Source organism: Oncorhynchus clarkii, chromosome 5 (assembly GCF_045791955.1).
Source record: "Oncorhynchus clarkii lewisi isolate Uvic-CL-2024 chromosome 5, UVic_Ocla_1.0, whole genome shotgun sequence".
NCBI lineage: Eukaryota > Metazoa > Chordata > Actinopteri > Salmoniformes > Salmonidae > Oncorhynchus > Oncorhynchus clarkii.
The window spans coordinates 72558376-72580317 of NC_092151.1; the positions used below are offsets into that span (position 1 = coordinate 72558376).

The following is a 21942-nucleotide window of genomic DNA, read 5'->3' on the forward strand; positions in this document are numbered from 1 at the left end:
CCCTGTCTCTCCTCCCCTCCCTATCGACCTCCCTTTGCATTCTCTCTTTACCCTGTCTCTCCTCCTCTCCCTATCTACCTCCCTTTGCATTCTCTCTTTACCCTGTCTCTCCTCCTCTCCCTATCTACCTCCCTTTGCATTCTCTCTTTACCCTGTCTCTCCTCCCCTCCCTATCTACCTCCCTTTGCATTCTCTCTTTCCCCTGTCTCTCCTCCCCTCCCTATCTATCTCCCTTTGCATTCTCTCTTTACCCTGTCTCTCCTCCTCTCCCTATCTATCTCCCTTTGCATTCTCTATTTACCCTGTCTCTCCTCCCCTCCCTATCTACCTCCCTTTGCATTCTCTCTTTACCCTGTCTCTCCTCCTCTCCCTATCTACCTCCCTTTGCATTCTCTCTTTACCCTGTCTCTCCTCCTCTCCCTATCTATCTCCCTTTGCATTCTCTCTTTACCCTGTCTCTCCTCCCCTCCCTATCTACCTCCCTTTGCATTCTCTATTTACCCTGTCTCTCCTCCTCTCCCTATCTACCTCCCTTTGCATTCTCTCTTTACCCTGTCTCTCCTCCTCTCCCTATCTACCTCCCTTTGCATTCTCTCTTTACCCTGTCTCTCCTCCTCTCCCTATCTATCTCCCTTTGCAATTCTCTCTTTCCCCTGTCTCTCCTCCTCTCCCTATCTACCTCCCTTTGCATTCTCTCTTTACCCTCTCTCTCCTCACTCCTCATTTATCTCTCTCTGATTTGGTAAGTTGACCATATACCACAGACATCAGGATTACCCTCAATATCAGCTATAATGTTAGCACAAATAGACATGGTCATAGAATTACAGGCAAAACAAAATTTGTAAATAGCATTAGCGAAGCTGTTTGTGTGTGGTGATAAGTGACCGACCCTTGTCCTTGATGCTCCAGGCTGCCAGACAGCGGAACTGGAAAAGTCTCACCTCCAAACTTCACACCCTATCTCCAGCCCAGGGCCAGAAGTAAGGCTGGGAACCAACAGCTCACATGGTCATGCCTGCTGTTAACACACACTGACAAACAGCAGTGACACGTGTCCATCTGAAGGATTTACTGCTGACATGCCAGTTTACTGTACTTATGTGTGCACCCCTCTGTTCAAGGTTTTTAATGGTATTTCACACTTTTATTGACACACTTTGGAATTCAGAGGGGGATACAGGTAGGTGGGATCAACATTGACGCAGGGATTGAACCCCAGACTCCAGTGGGGAGTCTACATGTGATTGGTGCCAGGGAGTATTACCACTACACCACAGCTCTGCACATCAAACATACTGTATGAAAGTGGCAGTAATGATTCACTGTATGAGCATATGGATTGACTGACGATTGCTCTTACACTGTTACCTCACTACATTCGCAAACAGCATGGTGTTAACTACCAGAACACATCTACTCATGTATTTACACACACATATTCACACACACACACACACACACACACACATCCTTCAACCCACAGCATAGTGACAACTACCTGTGAGTAATAATAACTTTCACATATGCCTGCAGACAATAAAAAGACTGCACAAACACCAGCGAATCAGCTCCAAGTTATTTTAATTCTGGAAATCTGTTCCAAAGCATTGCCACGCTTGGGCTTCTTGAGGCCAATTTGCAGTCTACAAATGATTTGTAATTATATTCCGGACCGCGGCTGAATCTATTGATTATCACTATCCTAAGCTTTGTTATTATTGAGAACTACGATTTGACATCATTCTCATGCACTGCTAACAAAAGGTATGAAAACGCCAGCTGGCGCTCCAACATAGGAGATGAAACGGGACCCTGAGGCAGATGTAAAAATGACAGCCATCCTAAAATAGGCCAAACAGTCAGCAGCAGCATTACAGTCCCACTACGTCATAGGTTGGTCCAGTCCCCCCCATGTCTGTCCAGTTGTCTCAATATATGAGGATGAGGACCGAAGCCCTATGGTACCATATGATGTAACTGATATGGATTACAGCTATAGCTGAGTTATCTGTCACACTAGGAGGGAAAAAGAGTAAATATTGCTTGTGCAAATATGAGCCTTTAATTTAAACAGAAATCCTATATTTGATGACAAATTCCAACCTCAGCGTAGGGAATGCCGTGTGCTCCTGGTGATGGAAAAGCTGCCTTGTTTGGATTTCATCGCAAAATTCCTCTCTAGCTTCTCATCTTCCTCAAGTTTCCTCTGTGGTTGTGTGTTTGGTTTATCCCGTGCAGCCAAGGATGCTTCCCCACAGCTGTCTCCTTCTACGTCTCACTACCGACTCTCTACTCCAAGACCAGTTTAGAAAATGCTTTGTTTGCACGACAAGCAGTTATGGTGATGACAATAAAGAACATTAAACAGAAAGCCTTTAAATAACACATCAAACACACAACAATTAAAGCTGGAATCATTAAAAGAGAAGTTCACCCAAAATCCAGAAACTCACAAGTGATTCAATACACTGAAACTAGTTCAGTGGAGTTTGCCCTCTCCCCCTCACTCTCTCTGTAATGCTGTACTGGCTGCACTTTATACAGGAAATCAAGGGAAGAAGGCACAAAATTTCACATTAAAAAAAACAACCCCGCTGCGAATATAACCATAACTTTAGAGGAGGTGTCCCTGACACACACATATGCACACACACACACACAGACACACACACACCGTCCTGATGTCAAACAGGCCTCTCTCTCAGTATAAACTAGTATAAACAGGCTGTATCACAACTGGCCATGATTGGGAGTCCCATGGGGCGGCGCACAATTGGCCCAGCGTCATCCGGGTTTGGCCGGTGTAGGCCGTCATTGTAAATAGGATTTTTTTCTTAACCTAACTTACTTGCCTAGTTAAATAAAAGTTATATAAAAAAAAAATCAAATTTAAAAATGTAAAAAAAGGTTGAGGAGCTGGAGTGTACACTGAATACCAGGCGCTCAGGGACCGTAGGATTCTCGCACCAAGACCACAGACAGCTGCAGTCGCCCATGACCACGGGAGACTGCGCCCAGCCAACAGGAATGCCTCTCCCAGTGGGAATGTAAAATGTTGACACTACTAGCTCATCACCAATTCATTACCCTGAGAGTGAATGTACAAAAGGCCTTTTTAGAGGTGAAGACTGGGGATCTCTTGCCAAGACCTGGCAACCCCATCATGGGAAATTAGCTTTAAAATGAGGGAGATGCAAACACACCACACCTATGCAAACACACCACACACACACACACACACACACACACACACACACACACACACACACACACACACACACACACACACACACACACACACACACACACACACACAATCATGTACACACCTGAGAACACACTCACACTAGAGAGTAAATTATATAATGAAATTAGTGTAATGAGGAACAAAGGGTAGGGAAAATAGCACACAGAAAATGTGGGTGCGTGAGAATGCCTTTTGAGACAAGCATGGGGAGGGGGGGGGCAGGAAGGAAGGAAAAGCTATCTATTTAGTATCTGTGCTGGTATCTCATTTGATAAGATTAGCAGTTGATGTGCTTGTTATAATCAATCTTATCAGCAGACTCAACAGCCTTGGTTTCTCTAATGACTGCCTCGCCTGGTTCACCAACTACTTCTATGATAGAGTTCAGTGTGTCAAATCGGAGGGCCTGTTGTCCAGACCTCTGTCAGTCTCTATGGGGGTGCCACAGGGTTAAATTATCGGGCCGACTCTCTTCTCTGTATATATCAATGATGTCGCTCTAGCTGCTGGTGATTCTCTGATCCACCTCTATGCAGACGACACCATTCTGTATACATCTGGCCCTTCCTTTGACACTGTGTTAACTAACCTCCAAAACGAGCTTCAACGCCTTGTAACACTCCTTTCATGGCCTCCAACTGCTCTTAAATGGTGGTAAAACTAAATGCATGCTCTTCAACCGATTGCTGCCCGTACCCGCCCGCCCGCCTAGCATCACTACTCTGGACGGTTCTTACTTAGAATATGTGGACAACTACAAATACCTAGGTGTCTGGTTAGACTATAAAACTCTCCTTCCAGACTCACATTAAGCATCTCCAATCCAAAATTAAATCTAGAATCGGCTTCCTATTTCGCAAACAAAGCCTCCTTCACTCATGCTGCCAAACATACCCTCGTAAAACTGACCATCCTACCGATCCTTGACTTTGGCGATGTCATTTACAAAATAGACTCCAACACTCTACTCAGCAAATTGTATGTAGTCTATCACAGTGCCATCCATTTTGTCACCAAAGCCCCATATACTAACCACCACTGCGACCTGTATGCTCTCGTTGGCTGGCCCTCGCTTCATATTCGTCGCTAAACCCACTGGCTCCAGGTCATCTATAAGTCCTTGCTAGGTAAAGCCCCACCTTATCTCAGCTCACTGGTCACCATAGCAACACCCACCCGTAGCACGCGCTCCAGCAGGTATATTTCACTGGTCATCCCCAAAGCCAACACCCCCTTTGGCCACCTTTCCTTCCTGTTCACTGCTGCCAATGACTGGAACGAATTGCAAAAATCACTGAAGCTGGAGACATATCTCCCTCACTAACTTTAAGCATCAGCTGTCAGAGCAGCTTACCGATCACTGTACCTGTACACAGCCTATCTGTAAATAGCCCACCCAACTACCTCATCCCCATATTGTTATTTACTTTTTTGCTCTTTTGCACCCCAGTATCTGTACTTGCACATCATCATCTGCACATCTATCACTCCAATGCTAATGCTAAATTGTAATTATTTTGCCACTATGGCCTATTTATTGCCTTACCTCCCTAATCTTACTACATTTGCACACACTGTACATAGATTTTTCTATTGTATTATTGACTGTACGTTTGTTTATTCCATGTCTAACTCTGTTGTTGTTTTTGTCACTGCTTTGCTTTATCTTGGCCATGTCACAGTTGTAAATGAGAACTTGTTCTCAACTGGCCTACCTGGTTAAATAAAGGTGAAATAAAAAATAAATACAAAATCATGACCTTCCTAAGAAGTTGCTATGACAGATAAGAAACATTGTCCATATTACCAAGGCTATCTCCACAGCCAGGTATTTACTACTAGCAACATCACACTCTGCCAACATCTCCTTTATCCCCCCTCCCCTATCATGCTCACTCTCTCTTTTCTCATTTGAATCTCACATCTACCCATGTCTGTCCAGTTGTCTCAATATATGAGGATGAGGACCGAAGCCCTATGGTACCAAATGATGTAGCTGATATGGATTACAGCTATAGCTGAGTTATCTGTTAAACGAGGGGGAAAAAAGTAAACATTGGCTGTGCAAATTTGAGCTTTTAATTTAAACATGAATCCTATATTTGATGACAAATTCCAACCTCAGCGTAGGGAATGCCGTGTGCTCCTGGTGATGGAAAAGCTGCCTTGTTTGGATTTCATCGCAAAATTCCTCTCTAGCTTCTCATCTTCCTCAAGTTTCCTCTGTGGTTGTGTGTGTTTGGTTTATTGGTATGTCTTTCTTAAAATATTATAATTAAATAGTAAGGAATATGCAGGCTAAATGCTAAACATTCTGTACATTTTGATGAACCATCATCACCTTTAGCTGCTAGGCAGTGAGATAGCCGTTGTTCACTGCATCCATGTGATACTTTTCCTTAGCATATCACCCCTGATATCAGATTACAGGGTATTTCCCAAAACACATCCCCTCTGCAACTCCTGGGGTACAACCGCAGGGAACAGATGTGACTGTGACACACACACAGGGAGGTATATTCATCCTTAAAATCCTCACACAGGCAGGGAGGTAACTTCATCCTTAAAATCCTCACACACATGCAGACCCCACTTGGCCTATGTAAACAAACCCTGCATGCATAAATCCATACAGCGTCTACAAGGCCTTTGTGCAAATTACACTGTCTGCTATGCCAAACCCAATGTTTACATACTGGCATGCCTCTCCACACCTGGAACTGATTGGGTGTATTGTAGAGGTATAAGATCCCTGTACAGCTCGAATGAAGATGTTACTTGTTCCTTGTCTGGAATGTAGGAGGGGATATGACCTCTCAAATCAAATCAAATTTGACTTGCCACATGCGCCGAATACAACCGTAGACCTTACAGTGAAATGCTTACTTACAAGCCCTTAAGCAACAATGATTTAAGAAGTTAAGAAAAAACTAAATGTGTTAAGTAAAAAATAGACAAGTAAAATATAGAAAATAGATAACAAAGGTAACAAAAATGTAACAGCAGCAGTAAAATAACAAGCAAGGCTATATACAGGGGGTTCCGGTACAGAGTCAATGTGCGGGGGCACCGGTTAGTCGAGGTAATTGAGGTAATATGTACATGTATATGTACAGGTAGAGGTAAAGTGACTATGTATAGATTATAAACAGTGAGTAGCAGCAGCATATACAGTGCCTTGCGAAAGTATTCGGCCCCCTTGAACTTTGCGACCTTTTGCCACATTTCAGGCTTCAAACATAAAGATATAAAACTGTATTTTTTTGTGAAGAATCAACAACAAGTGGGACACATTCATGAAGTGGAACGACATTTATTGGATATTTCAAACTTTTTTAACAAATCAAAAACTGAAAAATTGGGCGTGCAAAATTATTCAGCCCCTTTACTTTCAGTGCAGCAAACTCTTTCCAGAAGTTCAGTGAGGATCTCTGAATGATCCAATGTTGACCTAAATGACTAATGATGATAAATACAATCCACCTGTGTGTAATCAAGTCTCCGTATAAATGCACCTGCACTGTGATAGTCTCAGAGGTCCGTTAAAAGCGCAGAGAGCATCATGAAGAACAAGGAACACACCAGGCAGGTCCGAGATACTGTTGCGAAGAAGTTTAAAGACGGATTTGGATGCAAAAAGATTTCCCAAGCTTTAAACATCCCAAGGAGCACTGTGCAAGCGATAATATTGAAATGGAAGGAGTATCAGACCACTGCAAATCTACCAAGACCTGGCCGTTCCTCTAAACTTTCAGCTCATACAAGGAGAAGACTGATCAGAGATGCAGCCAAGAGGCCCATGATCACTCTGGATGAACTGCAGAGATCTACAGCTGAGGTGGGAGACTCTGTCCATTGGACAACAATCAATCGTATATTGCACAAATCTGGCCTTTATGGAAGAGTGGCAAGAAGAAAGCCATTTCTTAAAGATATCCATAAAAAGTGTCGTTTAAAGTTTGCCACAAGCCACCTGGGAGACACACCAAACATGTGGAAGAAGGTGCTCTGGTCAGATGAAACCAAAATTGAACTTTTTGGCAACAATGCAAAACGTTATGTTTGGCGTAAAAGCAACACAGCTCATCACCCTGAACACACCATACCCACTGTCAAACATGGTGGTGGCAGCATCATGGTTTGGGCCTGCTTTTCTTCAGCAGGGACAGGGAAGATGGTTAAAATTGATGGGAAGATGGATGGAGCCAAATACAGGACCATTCTGGAAGAAAACCTGATGGAGTCTGCAAAAGACCTGAGACTGGGACGGAGATTTGTCTTCCAACAAGACAATGATCCAAAACATAAAGCAAAATCTACAATGGAATGGTTCAAAAATAAACATATCCAGGTGTTAGAATGGCCAAGTCAAAGTCCAGACCTGAATCCAATCGAGAATCTGTGGAAAGAACTGAAAACTGCTGTTCACAAATGCTCTCCATCCAACCTCACTGAGCTCGAGCTGTTTTGCAAGGAGGAATGGGAAAAAATTTCAGTCACTCGATGTGCACAACTGATAGAGACATACCCCAAGCGACTTACAGCTGTAATCGCAGCAAAAGGTGGCGCTACAAAGTATTAACTTAAGGGGGCTGAATAATTTTGCACGCCCAATTTTCAGTTTTTGATTTGTTAAAAAAGTTTGAAATATCCAATAAATGTAGTTCCACTTCATGATTGTGTCCCACTTGTTGTTGATTCTTCACAAAAAAATACAGTTTTATATCTTTATGTTTGAAGCCTGAAATGTGGCAAAAGGTCGCAAAGTTCAAGGGGGCCGAATACTTTCGCAAGGCACTGTAAGAGGGGTCTGGGTAGCCATTTGATTAGCTGTAATGGGAGTCTTATGGCTTGGGGTGGAATCTGTTAAGAAGCCTTTAGGACCTTGACTTGGCACTCCGATACCACTTGCCGTGCGGTAGCAGAGAGAACAGTCTATGACTAGGGTGGCTGGCGTCTTTGACCATTTTTAGGGCCTTCCTCTGACACCGCATGATATAGAGGTCTCGGATGGCAGGAAGCTTGGTCCCAGTGATGTACACTACCCTCTGTAGTGCCTTGTGGTCGGAGGCCGAGCAGTTGCCATACCAGGCAGTGATGCAACCAGTCAGGATGCTCTTGATGGTGCAGCTGTAGAACATTTTGAGGATCTGAGGACCCATGCCAAATATTTTCAGTCTCCTGAGGGGGAATTGGCTTTGTCGTGCCCTCTTCACGACTGTCTTAGTGTGTTTGGACCATGGTGTATTACAGAACTAGGGCCAGTCCAGAACCAGAAATATTTCGTAGAATTTTCTCGTACTCAACATTTTCCTGACGTCGTCCCCACAGTGACCATACATACATTTCCCAACCAGAAGCCATGGATTACAGGCAACATCTGCATTGAGCTAAAGGCTAGAGCTGCCGCTTTCAAGGAGCGGGACACTAATCCGGACGCTTATTAGAAATCCCGCTATACCCTCAGACAAACCATCAAACAAGCAAAGCGTCAATACAGGATTAAGATTGAATCCTACTACACCGGCTCTGATGCTCGTCGGATGTGGCAGGGCTTGAAAACGATTAAGGACTACAAAGGGAAACCCAGATGCAAGATGCCCAGTGACACGAGCCTACCAGATGAGCTAAATGTATTTTATGCTCGCTTCGAGGCAAGCAACACTGAAGCATGCACGAGAGCACCAGCTGTTCTGGATGGCTGTGTGTTAACTCTCTTAGTAGCCGATATGATTAAGACTTTTAAACACGTCAACATTCACAAAGCTGCGGGGCCAGACGGATTACCAGGACATGTACTCAAAACATGCGCGGACCAACTGGCAAGTGTTTTCACTGAAATTTTAAACCTCTCCCTGACCAAGTCTGTAACACTTACATGTTTCAAGCAGACTACCATAGTCCCTGTGCCCAATGAAGCGAAGGTAACCTGCCTAAATTATTACCGCCCCGTAGCACTCACGTCAGTAGCCATGAAATGCTTTGAAAGGCCGGTCATGGCTCATATCAATAGCATTCTCCCGGATACCCTAGACCCACTCCAATTTGCATACCGACCCAACAGCTCCATAGATGACGCAATCTCAATCGCACTCCACACTGCCCTTTCCCACCTGGACAAAAGGAACAGCTATGTGAGAATGCTGTTCATTGACTACAGCTCAGCGTTCAACACCATAGTGCCCACGAAGCTCATCAATAAGCTGAGGACCCTGGGACTAAGACTTCTGGACTTCCTGATGGGCTTTCTGATGGGCTGCCCCCAGGTGGTAAGGGTAGTCTGCCACAGTGATCCTCAACACAGGGGCCCCTCAGGAGTGTGTACTTAGTCCCCTCCTGTACTCCCTGTTCACCCACGACTGCGTGGCCAAACACGTCTCCAACACCATCATTAAGTTTGCTGACGACACAAATGGTAGGCCTGATCACAATGAAGAGACAGCCTATATGGGGGAGGTCAGAGAACGGTCAGTGTGGTGGCAAGACAGCAGCAACTCCGTCAATGTGAGCAAGACAAAGGAGCAGATCGTGGACAACAGAATAAGGCGGGACGAACAGGCCCCCATTAACATTGACGGGGTTGTAGTGGAGCGGGTTGACAGTTTCTAGTTCCTTGATGTCCACATCACCAACAAACTATCATGGTCCAAATACACCAAGACAGTCGTGAAGAGAGCACGACAAAACGTGTTTCCCCTCAAGAGTCTGAAAAGATTTGACATGGGTCCCCAGATCCTCAAAAAGTTCTACAGCTGCACCATCGAGAGCATCCTGACCAGTTGCATCACCGCCTGGTATGGCAACTGCTCGGCATCTGACCGTAAGGCGCTACAGAGGGTAGTGCGTACGGCCCAGTACCCTGGGGCCAAGCTTTCTGCCATCCAGGAAGTGTCAGAGGAAAGCCTATACAATTGTCAAAGATTCCAGTCACCCAGGTCATAGACTGTTTTCTCTGCTACCGCATGGCAAGCGGTACCGGAGCGCCACGTCTAGGACCAAAATCTCCTTAACAGTTTCTACCCCCAAGCCATAAGACTGCTGAGCAATTTATCAAATGGCAACAGACTATTTACGTTTACCCCCCCATTTGTTTTGTACACTGCTGCTGCTCACTGTTTATTATAACCTGTAACCCGCACACTGACTCGGTACCGGTACCCCCTGTATATAGCCTCGTTATTGTTATTTTATTATCTTACTTTTTACAATTTATTACTTTAGTTTATTTGGTAAATATTTTCTAAACTATTCTTGCACTGCGCTGTTGGTTAAGGGCTTGTAAGTAAGCATTTCACGGTAAGGTCTACACTATTCGGCGCATGTGACAAATAAAGTTTGATTTGATTTGAATAGTCTTCACCAGGATACGAGGCCTGTTCTCTTTGTACCACACACCAGTCCCAGAGGAATTCTGAATGTTATTGTGTGTCTGTCCTAGTGAGTGAGATGGATGAAGAGCAGAGGAACAGTGTGTTTATGAAACGCCTTAGCTCAGTCTTTTAATCCCACTGTATTTACCCTGATACACCATCCATTTACCTGGAGAACACACTAAATATACACAACTGAAGCAGTTGTCTGGATGTTGAGGTGGAAAACCCCTGACATTTGTTCATACCAGTGAAACCAACACCAGTAGATGTTCTTACATATCTGCTTCGACATGTTGTCAACATATTCATTTAATACTGGGATGTCATTTGAACTTCCTAGACATTGCAAATTCCATTGGGGACTGTGAAGTCATTATGCAACATCTTTATGAATTTTAAACACCATAGTGCCACCTAGTGGCAATAGACAGAAAACAAGTCAAGCCTTAAAAGTGGGTATCTGCAGGATAAAATAAGTGACAAAACATCTGTGTGACGTTCTATCCAGATCCCTATGACTTGACGTAAACAAGACCTCAGTTCCACATGAACAATACATATATAATTCAAGACTTCTAAACATCCAAATCACAATCCCAGACTGATTTTACAAGCAACATTCACACATAAATCAACTATGCTGAACAAAAATATGAACGCAACATGTAAAGTGTTGGTCCCATGTTTCATGAGCTGAAATAAAAGATCCTAGAAATGTTCCAAACACACAAAAAGCTTATTTTTCTCAAATTAGTTTAGTGAGCATTTCTCCTTTGCCAAGATAATCCATCCACCTGACAGGTGTGGCATATCAAAAAACAGATTAAACAGCATGATCATTACACAGGTTTACCCTGTGCAGGTTACCATTAAAAGCCACACTAAAATGTACAGTTTTGTCACATAACACAATGCCACAGATGTCTCAAGTTTTGAAGGAACATGCAATTGGCATGCTGACTGCATGAGTGTCCACCAGAGCTGTTGCCAGAGATTTTAATATTCATTTCTCTACCATAAGCCGTCATTTTGCGAATTTGGCAGTACGTCCAACCGGCCTCACAACTGCAGACCACGTGTGACCATGCTAGCCCAGGATCTCCACATCCGTCTTCTTCACCTGCGGGATCGTCTGAGACCAGCCACCCGGACAGCTGAAGAAACTGAGAGTTTGCACAACCAATGCATTTCTGCACAAACTGTCAGAAACCGTCTCAGGGAAGCTAATTTGCATAATCGTGACCTAAATGCTCACCTTCGATGGCCACTGGCACGCTGGAGAAGTGTGCTCTTCACGGATGAATCCCGGTTTCAACTGTACTGGCAGATGGCAGATGGCAGATAGTATTGCGTGGGCGAGTGGTTTGCTGATGTCAACGTTGTGAACGTTGACATCAGGGGGTTATAGAATGGCCATGGCATAAGCTTCAGACCTTGAACACAATTGCATTTGATCGATGGCAATTTGAATGCACAGAGATACTGTGAAGAGATCCTGAGGTTCATTGTCGTGCCATTCATTCACCGCCATCACCTTTTGTTTCAGCATGATAATGCACGGCCCCATGTTGTAAGGATCTGTACACAATTCCTGGAAGCTGAACATTTCCCATTTCTTCCATGGTCTGCATACTCACCAGACATGTCACCCATTGAGCATGTTTGGGATGCTCTGGATTGATGTGTACGTAAGTGTGTTCCAGTTCCCGCCAATATCCAGCAACTTCACACAGCCATTGAAGAGGAGTGGAAAAACATTCTACAGGTCACAATCAACAGCCTGATCAACTCTATTTGAAGGTGATGTTGCGCTGCATGAGGCAAATGGTGGTCACACCAGATACTGACTGGTTTTCTGATCCACGCCCATACCTTTTTTGTTAAGGGATCTGTGACCAACAGATGCATATCTGTATTCCCAGTCATGTGAAATCCACAGATTAGGGCCTAATGAATTCATTCAATTGACTGATTTCCTTATCTGAACTGTAACCCAGTAATATCTTTGAAATTGTTGCATGTTGCGTTTATATTTTTGTTCAGTGTGTATATAGGTTAGGGAAAACACAAAACAAAAACAATATTCCAGTCTCAGCCCATATTAACCTCTCCCCCTCTTCCTCTCCTTTTCACTCTCCCCCTCTCCATGACTGCATTGCTACACTGGCCGTGTCTGAATAATCACACTAGCATACTAAATAGTATGTGAAATTTTGAAAATAGTACTCTGAATGCTTAATCTAATGCGCGATTGCATTGACTCCCACCATTCCTTCATTTTGGTACAGGGCGTAAATTTATGGACTCGGAAAGGACTAGTGAATTCTATTACATAAAACGCCGAAAATGAGTATGCAGTTTAAGTATGTGGTACAGTACACTAGTATGGGTATTCGGGCATGGCCACTGTCTCCTATTGGTCAAATACAACACTACACTACAACCTTCATATTTCCCAAGAAGGTGTGGAGAGGTGAAGAGGTAGAGAGTGACAGAAAACGCTGTGTCATGACATTGCTTACGTTTCAGGGCCTAGCTCCTGTTGGCCTGGAGACTATTTATACAGCAGAGGAAGAGGCCCCTTATAGCTCACCAGGACAGGAGAGAACCATATCAGAACCACGGCCCCAGGCCTCTCACCCTCTGTACTCTGTTAGTCAACCTCAACCAGGCAGGATGAAGGCCTTCTCTTCGAAATGAACCCCACGCCCGGCCTCAACTAGACATTAACAAATATAGGCTTGTACAGCCTGAGTCCATTGGGCACAGTAAATTAATTTATGTTTGAAAAGTGTCTCAGCTTAGTTTCCTGTTGGACTGGTCCAAATCCCTACAGCCAGGGGGTGCTATATAAAAATAAATAAATGTAAAGAGCAGAATGACTGCCCAGGCAGAAACTCCCTGACCTGACAATGTCTCCACTAGCACCTGGTCGCAAGGCTTATCGGTTACTGTGGTTACACACAGTGTAACTGTCCCAGCCCCACAGCAGGTGTTCTGTGGAGGCCTTGTCGACACCCTACAGCTCTCACCTCCTACCTCCTCCCGCTCCCTCAACATCCCACTCCCACACCCATTGAGCAACCCTATCTCTGACTGAAGGCTCTGCTTCCTAACACAGACACCACTCTATATGAGTATGTGCCCAAGTGTTTAAGTTGGATCTTTTTCGCCATATATCCAAATTCTCTCACAACAAAACTTCAAAGTTACCACATGTCCAAATGGGGAGTCAGTCACATTAAGTTGGTAGCAACTTAACTAGGGAAGATGGGCTCGTGGTAATGGCTGGAGAGGAATCAGTGGAATGGTATCAAATACATCAAACATGGTTTGATACCATTTCATTTGCTTCGTTCCATCCATTATTATGAGACGTCCTCCCCTCATCAGCCTCCACTGGAGTCAGTGTGTTTGATTTGACTCCCTTACCGAGGGGGATCATTTCAAAAGTCTCCATCATGGAGATCCACTTCCCTTAGAGGTGAAGGAAGTTGGTGTAAGACCAACAAGAGGATCAACTGCCTTGCAACGATAGCATTAAATGTAGTATGATGACAGAGTTCTGATCTTTACCCACTACATCAAATGGGTAACACACACCATTGGAGATCTTAATAAAAGGATAAACAGATATACAGTAGCGTATAAATAAACTTAAGTTTATGTTGAGGAACATGCAGCAGTCATATTTACTATACTGTTAATGCACACAATGAATCTCTTGTGTTCTACCACTGGTGTTAACCGTCTCATTCTACTGATCACCAATATGATCACAACCAAATCAGACTTCCACTTAGCACCATTCTCCTTACCTGACCAGCGGCTGAGGGTTTCCTGCCACCCTGCACTCCAGTCGGATGGGGTGTCCCTCTGCCACCTCCTGGCTCTTCAGCTTCTGGGTAAAGTGTGGCAGTGACAGGTCTCCATCTACACTCTGTGCTCCACTGAGCTTCTCCCCCATCAACTGGGCTCCACTGTGCCACTGCTCCCCCATCAACTGGGCTTCACTGTGCTGCTGCTCCCCCATCAACTTGGCTCCACTGTGCTGCTCCCCCATCAACTGGGCTCCACTGTGCTGCTGCTTCCCCATCAACTGGGCTCCACTGTGCTGCTGCTCCCCCATCAACTGGGCTCCACTGTGTTGCTGCTCCCTCATCAACTGGGTTCCACTGTGGTGCTGCTCCCCCATCAACTTGGCTCCACTGTGCTGCTGCTCCCCCATCAACTGGGCTCCACTGTGCTGCTGCTCCCCCATCAACTGGGTTCCACTGTGCTGCTGCTCCCCCATCAACTTGGCTCCACTCTGCTGCTGCTCCCCCATCAACTGGGCTCCACTGTGCTGCTGCTCCCCCATCAACTTGGCTCCACTGTGCTGCTGCTTCCCCATCAACTGGGCTTCACTGTGCTGCTGCTGCCCCATCAACTTGGCTCCACTGTGCTGCTCCCCCATCAACTGGGTTCCACTGTGCTGCTGCTTCCCCATCAACTGGGCTCCACTGTGCTGCTGCTTCCCCGTCAACTGGGCTTCACTGTGCTGCTGCTTCCCCATCAACTGGGCTCCACTGTGCTGCTGCTCCCCCATCAACTGGGCTCCACTGTGCTGCTGCTTCCCCATCAACTGGGCTCCACTGTGCTGCTGCTTCCCCATCAACTGGGCTTCACTGTGCTGCTGCTTCCCCATCAACTTGGCTCCACTGTGCTGCTGCTTCCCCATCAACTGGGCTTCACTGTGCTGCTGCTTCCCCATCAACTTGGCTCCACTGTGCTGCTCCGCCATCAACTGGGTTCCACTGTGCTGCTGCTTCCCCATCAACTGAGCTCCACTGTGCTGCTGCTCCCCCATCAACGGGGCTCCACTGTGCTGCTGCTTCCCCATCAACTCATTCACACTCATCAGATTGGAGACAATTGGAACCCCCGTCACACTCAGAGGAGGGACACCCGTCACACCCATTCCACCCATCATGCTTGCTGGCTGGATACCCAAGCCTGGCTCACACTGCTGTGGTGCCCCCTGTTGGATGAGAGGCTGTGGGGGGACAGAGGCAGAGCCCTGGGGGGCCGGCCAGTGGCTCTTAGGAGACAGATACCCGCTGTCGGGAGAGGAGGAGTCTTCCTCCCCCATTTGCTCCGGCCGGGCGGAGCCTTTAAAGATGGAGGACAGCTCCTCGATGAAGGTGGCAGCACGGCTACAGAACTCAGTGGCGGAGGCAGCCCGTTCATTCAGCTCTAAGCCCTCGTGGACCAGTCGGGGCTTGTCCTGCTTGTAGACTGGGGTGATGTTCTTGTGGCAGACAAACTTCTCAGGCAAGGCCATGGCTTCGCATGTGGCCTGTATGGGCCTACTGAGGTGGAAACTCTGGCTGGAGGTGACTTTGACTGAGTGACTGTCATCTGGGGAGTGGGCTTTGGTTTGGTGGGGGAAGCTGGGGCTTTTGGTCAGGTATTCTGTGGTGTTGAAGGGGGTGGGGGAGGGGAAGTAGAGAGCCGGCTCCTGGGTTCTGGGAATAGGAGAGACAGTGACTCCCCGGTCTTCTGAATCACTGAAGGCCTCCCGAGCCAGGTCCAGGCTGCGGTTGATCTCGTCTTGGCTGAGGAAGGCGGTAAGATCTGAAAAGTCCCCAACTCCGGCGTCCATATCCGCCATAGAGTCCAGGTATAGATCCCCATCAGACGACGTCTCTGAGAACACCCCTCCGTCTCCCTCTAGAACCCTGCCCCCATCCTTCATAAGCAGAGAGAGGGGGAGGGACTGATTCCATCTCCCGTCCTGCATCCTGAAACACACACACACAAACATGACATTCAGTTAACACAGTAGATATAGCAAGACACTAATTATAAACAACATACACATAGTCATCTGAATAAATAAAAACAGACCTCACAGTGAACAGCAACACACCCTCCATTATCAACCTACAGTTGAGGATGATTTAGGCTGGCATTCTTTGAGCTCAGCTGGTTGGTATTAACAAAGGCTTTCGGGAGGTCAAAGTGTGCATGACTGGCATTTGTCACCATCCCTCCCTCTCCCTAATTGTCTATTTCCCTCACTCTCCTCTCGCTTCCTTATTCTTCTTTCTCTCTCTCCCTCTTTCTCTGTCTCTACAACAATTCACTGCAAGTATAAAATATTTAAAGTTTTAACCATGATAATTAGAGTTGTACTGTCCATACACTTCAAAAGACTAGATAAACTACAGCGGCAGCCACACAAACACACACACCCACGTGTGCGCACCTTCACAGTGGGATTGTTTTGTTTTGGTCATACCACACATTTATGAAACTCTCCACTGACAGTGGTCAATAGCTCAAGCATAGCTCTGTCACTTCCTAAACAGGTGGTCTGGAACACACATCAGATGAAAGGCGAAGCATCTATATGCATATGTAGAATGTGCTTGGGAACATAGGTGTGTACAGTAGGCATGTGAGCTCCATGACTATAATGTAGAGGGGAATCTACTATAATGTAGATGTGGATGGAGCGTGTGAATGAAACCGTACTTGCAATAGTCACTCTGTATAGAAGTGAGTGTGTTTGTGTGTCAGTATCGTATACTGTACATATACGAGTGTGACATTCTGCCTTCTATGGCGTCCAGGAGACCAGGTGTTGTTATTTTGAATCCCCTTGGGCTATGTTTCACAGCAGCAGCACAACCCCACCCACAATAGGCAGGGTAGCCTAGTGGTTAAAGCGTTGGACTAGTAACCGGAAGGTTGCGAGTTCAAACCCCTGAGCTGACAAGGTACAAATCTTTCATTCTGCCCGTGAACAGGCAGCTAACCCACTGTTCCTAGGCCATCATTGAAAATAAGAATTTGTTCTTAACTGACTGAGTGTGACTGAATGTGTCAGTATCGTATATGTATGTGACATTCTGCCTTCTATGGCGACCAGGTGTTGTTATTTTGAATCCCCTTGGGCTATGTTTCACAGCAGCAGCACAACCCCACCCACAATAGGCAGGGTAGCCTGTTAAAGCGTTGGACTAGTAACCGGAAGGTTGCGGGTTCAAACCCCCGAGCTGACAAGGTACAAATCTGTCGTTCTGCCCGTGAACAGGCAGCTAACCCACTGTTCCTAGGCCATCATTGAAAATAAGAATTTGTTCTTAACTGACTTGCCTGGTTAAATAAAGGTAAAAAATAAATAAATAATGTCCCTTTAAACACACTGCAGTATAACCCATACACGAGTTCACACAAGACAAACATATGTATACACAGTCAAGCACAAGGGATAATATTCTCTACAGAGGCTGTTATTTTCCATGTGAAAAGATGCATTAACTATACTACATTGATTAAATATGAATGGGGAATATTAAAAAATATTAAAACTAATTGACAAAAGGTCAATGACTACTGTCAATGGTCATTGTCATCAATGCCGTCAATTACAGAATAGAACAGAGTACGTAATTTCTGCTATCAGTGTTCAATAACTATGTACTTAGTACATCCATTTTAATGTACTTTAATATAACTTTAATATCTTGTGAAAATAACCATATTTTACGAGCAGCCCTGGCACTAACCTGATCTCAAATGCAAAAGTGAGTATCCTCACATACACTGACAGTAAATTGATATCAACAGATTTTTCTAAGCGTTTTTCTAATATCCAAAATTCAAAGGATCTCTTGATTGCTGATAAGCCGTAAGTAGCATTTCAATATAAAACAAAGGAACAACAGCGCCTCCAGGACATTCCACTGATAATGTCAACAAGAAATGAGAAAGGACAGCCTTACCTTCAAGTTTTTGTCCAAAGGTATTGTCCCAGTCTAGTAGTTCCAGTTTGCTGTTAAGATTATATGTCTGTGAGAATAGACAGAAGCGTATTTTCCCAGCAGAGTAGCTTTTTTGGTCGGGCAGTGAGTGTGAGCACTGTGAGCAGGTCGAGGTCTACTTGAGTGGTTCCTCCAGTGTGGCCTGCTGTCCCATCTATCCCAGCATCTGACCGCTCACTGTGTCTGGCTATATTTGGCCCCGGGCTCAGATTTCACAGCCAGAATGCTGGTGAGAGAGAGAAGAAGAGAGAGAGAGAGAGAGAGAGAGAGGGGTGTGGGGTATTTGAGAAAATCACAGGGGTGCAATGTTTTCTACTGATGACAATAAATACAGTACTTCAATACGCAGAACAAAATACTTACACATACACACATAACATCTGACACATGGAACTGAGGGGCTTTTCTCTTTGTACCTTACCATGTGGAACTGTCAAACCCACACAGCTGGTGGTCATGAAAAATGTGTGTACTCTGCTACCTACAGAGTACATGCATCTGTCAGTACCATCCCACTGGGCACAGGTGTCAATTCAATGTCTATTCCACATTGGTTCAATGTAATTTAATTGAAATGAGTTGGAAACAATGTTGATTCAACCAGTATATGCCCAGTGGAATAAATATGGTGGAGGAGGAAGTTCAGGCTCTCTCAGTCACAGGCTGGATTAGGAACTGATGCTGATCTTAGCTCAAAGCTTGACATCACCCTTCTCTCTGAACTGTAACTCTGCTCTATTGTGGCCAGTTGAGTTCACTCCTCGACCTGAGATCTGCTGCTGAGCCTCTGAACAAGCTATTATTAGTATACTAGACTCTTCAGTGTTATTAGTATAGACTCTTCAGTGTTATTAGTATAGACTCTTCAGTGTTATTAGTATAGACTATTCAGTGTTATTAGTATAGACACTTCAGTGTTATTAGTATAGACACTTCAGTGTTATTAGTATAGACACTTCAGTGTTATTCGTATAGACTCTTCAGTGTTATTAGTATAGACTCTTCAGTGTTATTAGTATAGACTCTTCAGTGTTATTAGTATAGACTCTTCAGTGTTATTAGTATAGACTATTGAGTGTTATTAGTATAGACACTTCAGTGTTATTAGTATAGACTCTTCAGTGTTATTATTATAGCCTCTTCAGTGTTATTAGTATAGACTCTTCAGTGTTATTAGTATCGACTCTTCAGTGTTATTAGTATAGACACTTCAGTGTTATTAGTATAGACACTTCAGTGTTATTAGTATAGACTCTTCAGTGTTATTAGTAGAGGCTCTTCAGTGTTATTAGTATATACTCTTTAGTGTTATTACTATAGACTCTTCTGTGTTATTAGTATAGACACTTCAGTGTTATTAGTATAGACTCTTTAGTGTTATTAGCATAGACGCTTCGGTGTTATTAGCATAGACTCTTCGGTGTTATTAGTATAAACTCTTCAGTGTTATTAGTATAGACGCTTCAGTGTTATTAGTATAGACTCTTCAGTGTTATTAGTATAGACACTTCAGTGTTATTAGTATAGACTCTTGAGTGTTATTAGTATAGACTCTTCAGTGTTATTAGTATAGACTCTTCAGTGTTATTAGTATAGACTCTTCAGTGTTATTAGTATAGACTCTTCAGTGTTATTAGTATAGACTATTGAGTGTTATTAGTATAGACACTTCAGTGTTATTAGTATAGACTCTTCAGTGTTATTATTATAGCCTTTGTTATTAGTATAGACTAGTGTTATTAGTATAGACACTTCAGTGTTATTAGTATCGACCTCTTCAGTGTTATTAGTATAGACACTTCAGTGTTATTAGTATAGACACTTCAGTGTTATTAGTATAGACACTTCAGTGTTATTAGTATAGACTCTTCAGTGTTATTAGTAGAGGCTCTTCAGTGTTATTAGTATAGACTCTTTAGTGTTATTACTATAGACTCTTCTGTGTTATTAGTATAGACACTTCAGTGTTATTAGTATGGACTCTTTAGTGTTATTAGCATAGACTCTTCGGTGTTATTAGCATAGACTCTTCGGTGTTATTAGTATAAACTCTTCAGTGTTATTAGTATAGACTCTTCAGTGTTATTAGTATAGACTCTTCAGTGTTATTAGTATAGACGCTTCAGTGTTATTAGTATAGACTCTTCAGTGTTATTAGTATAGACACTTCAGTGTTATTAGTATAGACTCTTCAGTGTTATTAGTATAGACTCTTCAGTGTTATTAGTATAGACTCTTCAGTGTTATTAGTATAGACTCTTCAGTGTTATTAGTATAGACTCTTCAGTGTTATTAGTATAGACAATTGAGTGTTATTAGTATAGACACTTCAGTGTCCTTGAAATACTCTCTGGCCTCTCTCGCAGGCTATGTCTCAATGATAACTCGGAATTGTATACCCTGAGTGACTGGTAGTAACCCAGTTCTCTGCTTGAGCTCGATTTATCCACTTCGCTTGGAAAAGTTGATGGCTGACGCATCTCATGGTTGGGTTAAAAGGGCACAGACACATTCTGACTCTGCAGCCTCACTTGGTCTATTTGTGGGCCGATGTCGCAGACGGTTGATCCTAACAGCGCAGAGCTATTCCGGTTCTCCAACTGTCTACTGATTACAGTTAAGTGCTAGTGACAGGGCAGGGAGGAATGTCCATTGGACTGCTCTCTCAAACCATCAACCCCCCTCACACACACACACACACACACACACGCACACTGCCAAGCAACTGACCCCAACAACACTTTACCATTGACTATCCTTCAGCACTGACCCTTCATTCACTGCCCCAGAACCAACCCCCCACTCATCTTCCCTAAAGCCCAATGCACTCACACTATCCAACTCATATATGGAAATAGCTCAAGTGTGCCTTGTTGAGGGTATCATTTAAAAATAACTGCATTAATTGGTGGTGACTTCGAATAGCCTCGCTCATGTTCTGAAAAGAATAGAAACTGAGCTTTCAAATCTGATCATCCTTTCAGCTAGAGTTGACAGACCTTACATCCTGTCAGTTAACACTTATTGCCATTTATCACTTGTTTCAGATTTCTTCTTATTTTTATATATATATATTTTTTTACCTCACCCATTAAATGATTAACTTCTAGACCAGGGGTGAAGAAAGAAAACATACAACCTTCCGAATATGTGAGCCCTTTAAATCGGCCCCCGTAGGTTGAGTAATATTATTTTATATTTTGAGTTAAAAAACACTAATGGCCACTTTACAATGTCTTAAACTAGATATAAAGTATGTTAAAGTTAGAATTGATCTACACGTTTTAAATAACTGCCCTTTTTCTGGCCCGCAAATAGCTTTTTACGAACAAATTGGTCTGTGCGGCCCTCCACTCAATTTTTTTTATCCCGATGTGACACTCAAGCCAAAATTACTGTACAAAATTACTGTACTAAACTCTAGGTGGGTTGGTGTCCCAATCATCCAAGAGGCCACAATCCCCATCCACAAAATGGCCAGACATAAACTCCAAAGTATTGGAACGGT

General features: G+C 44.1%; 1 protein-coding gene across 13 annotated transcripts in view; it reads right to left on the reverse strand.

The window, feature by feature from the left end:
- The window catches only part of LOC139409355 (palladin-like), a 104047-nt gene extending 85438 nt beyond the window's left edge, over positions 1-18609 (reverse strand). For all 13 annotated transcript variants that reach the window (XM_071154389.1, XM_071154387.1, XM_071154379.1 and 10 more), the window contains exons 1-2: positions 18396-18609; positions 14442-16406 (exon numbers count right to left, since the gene is read on the reverse strand). In XM_071154389.1, coding sequence (XP_071010490.1) covers positions 14442-16405 — 1964 coding nt within the window. In that variant the 5' untranslated portion in view covers position 16406; positions 18396-18609. The remainder of the gene's footprint in view (positions 1-14441; positions 16407-18395) is intronic.
- Positions 18610-21942: the final 3333 nt, after the last annotated feature.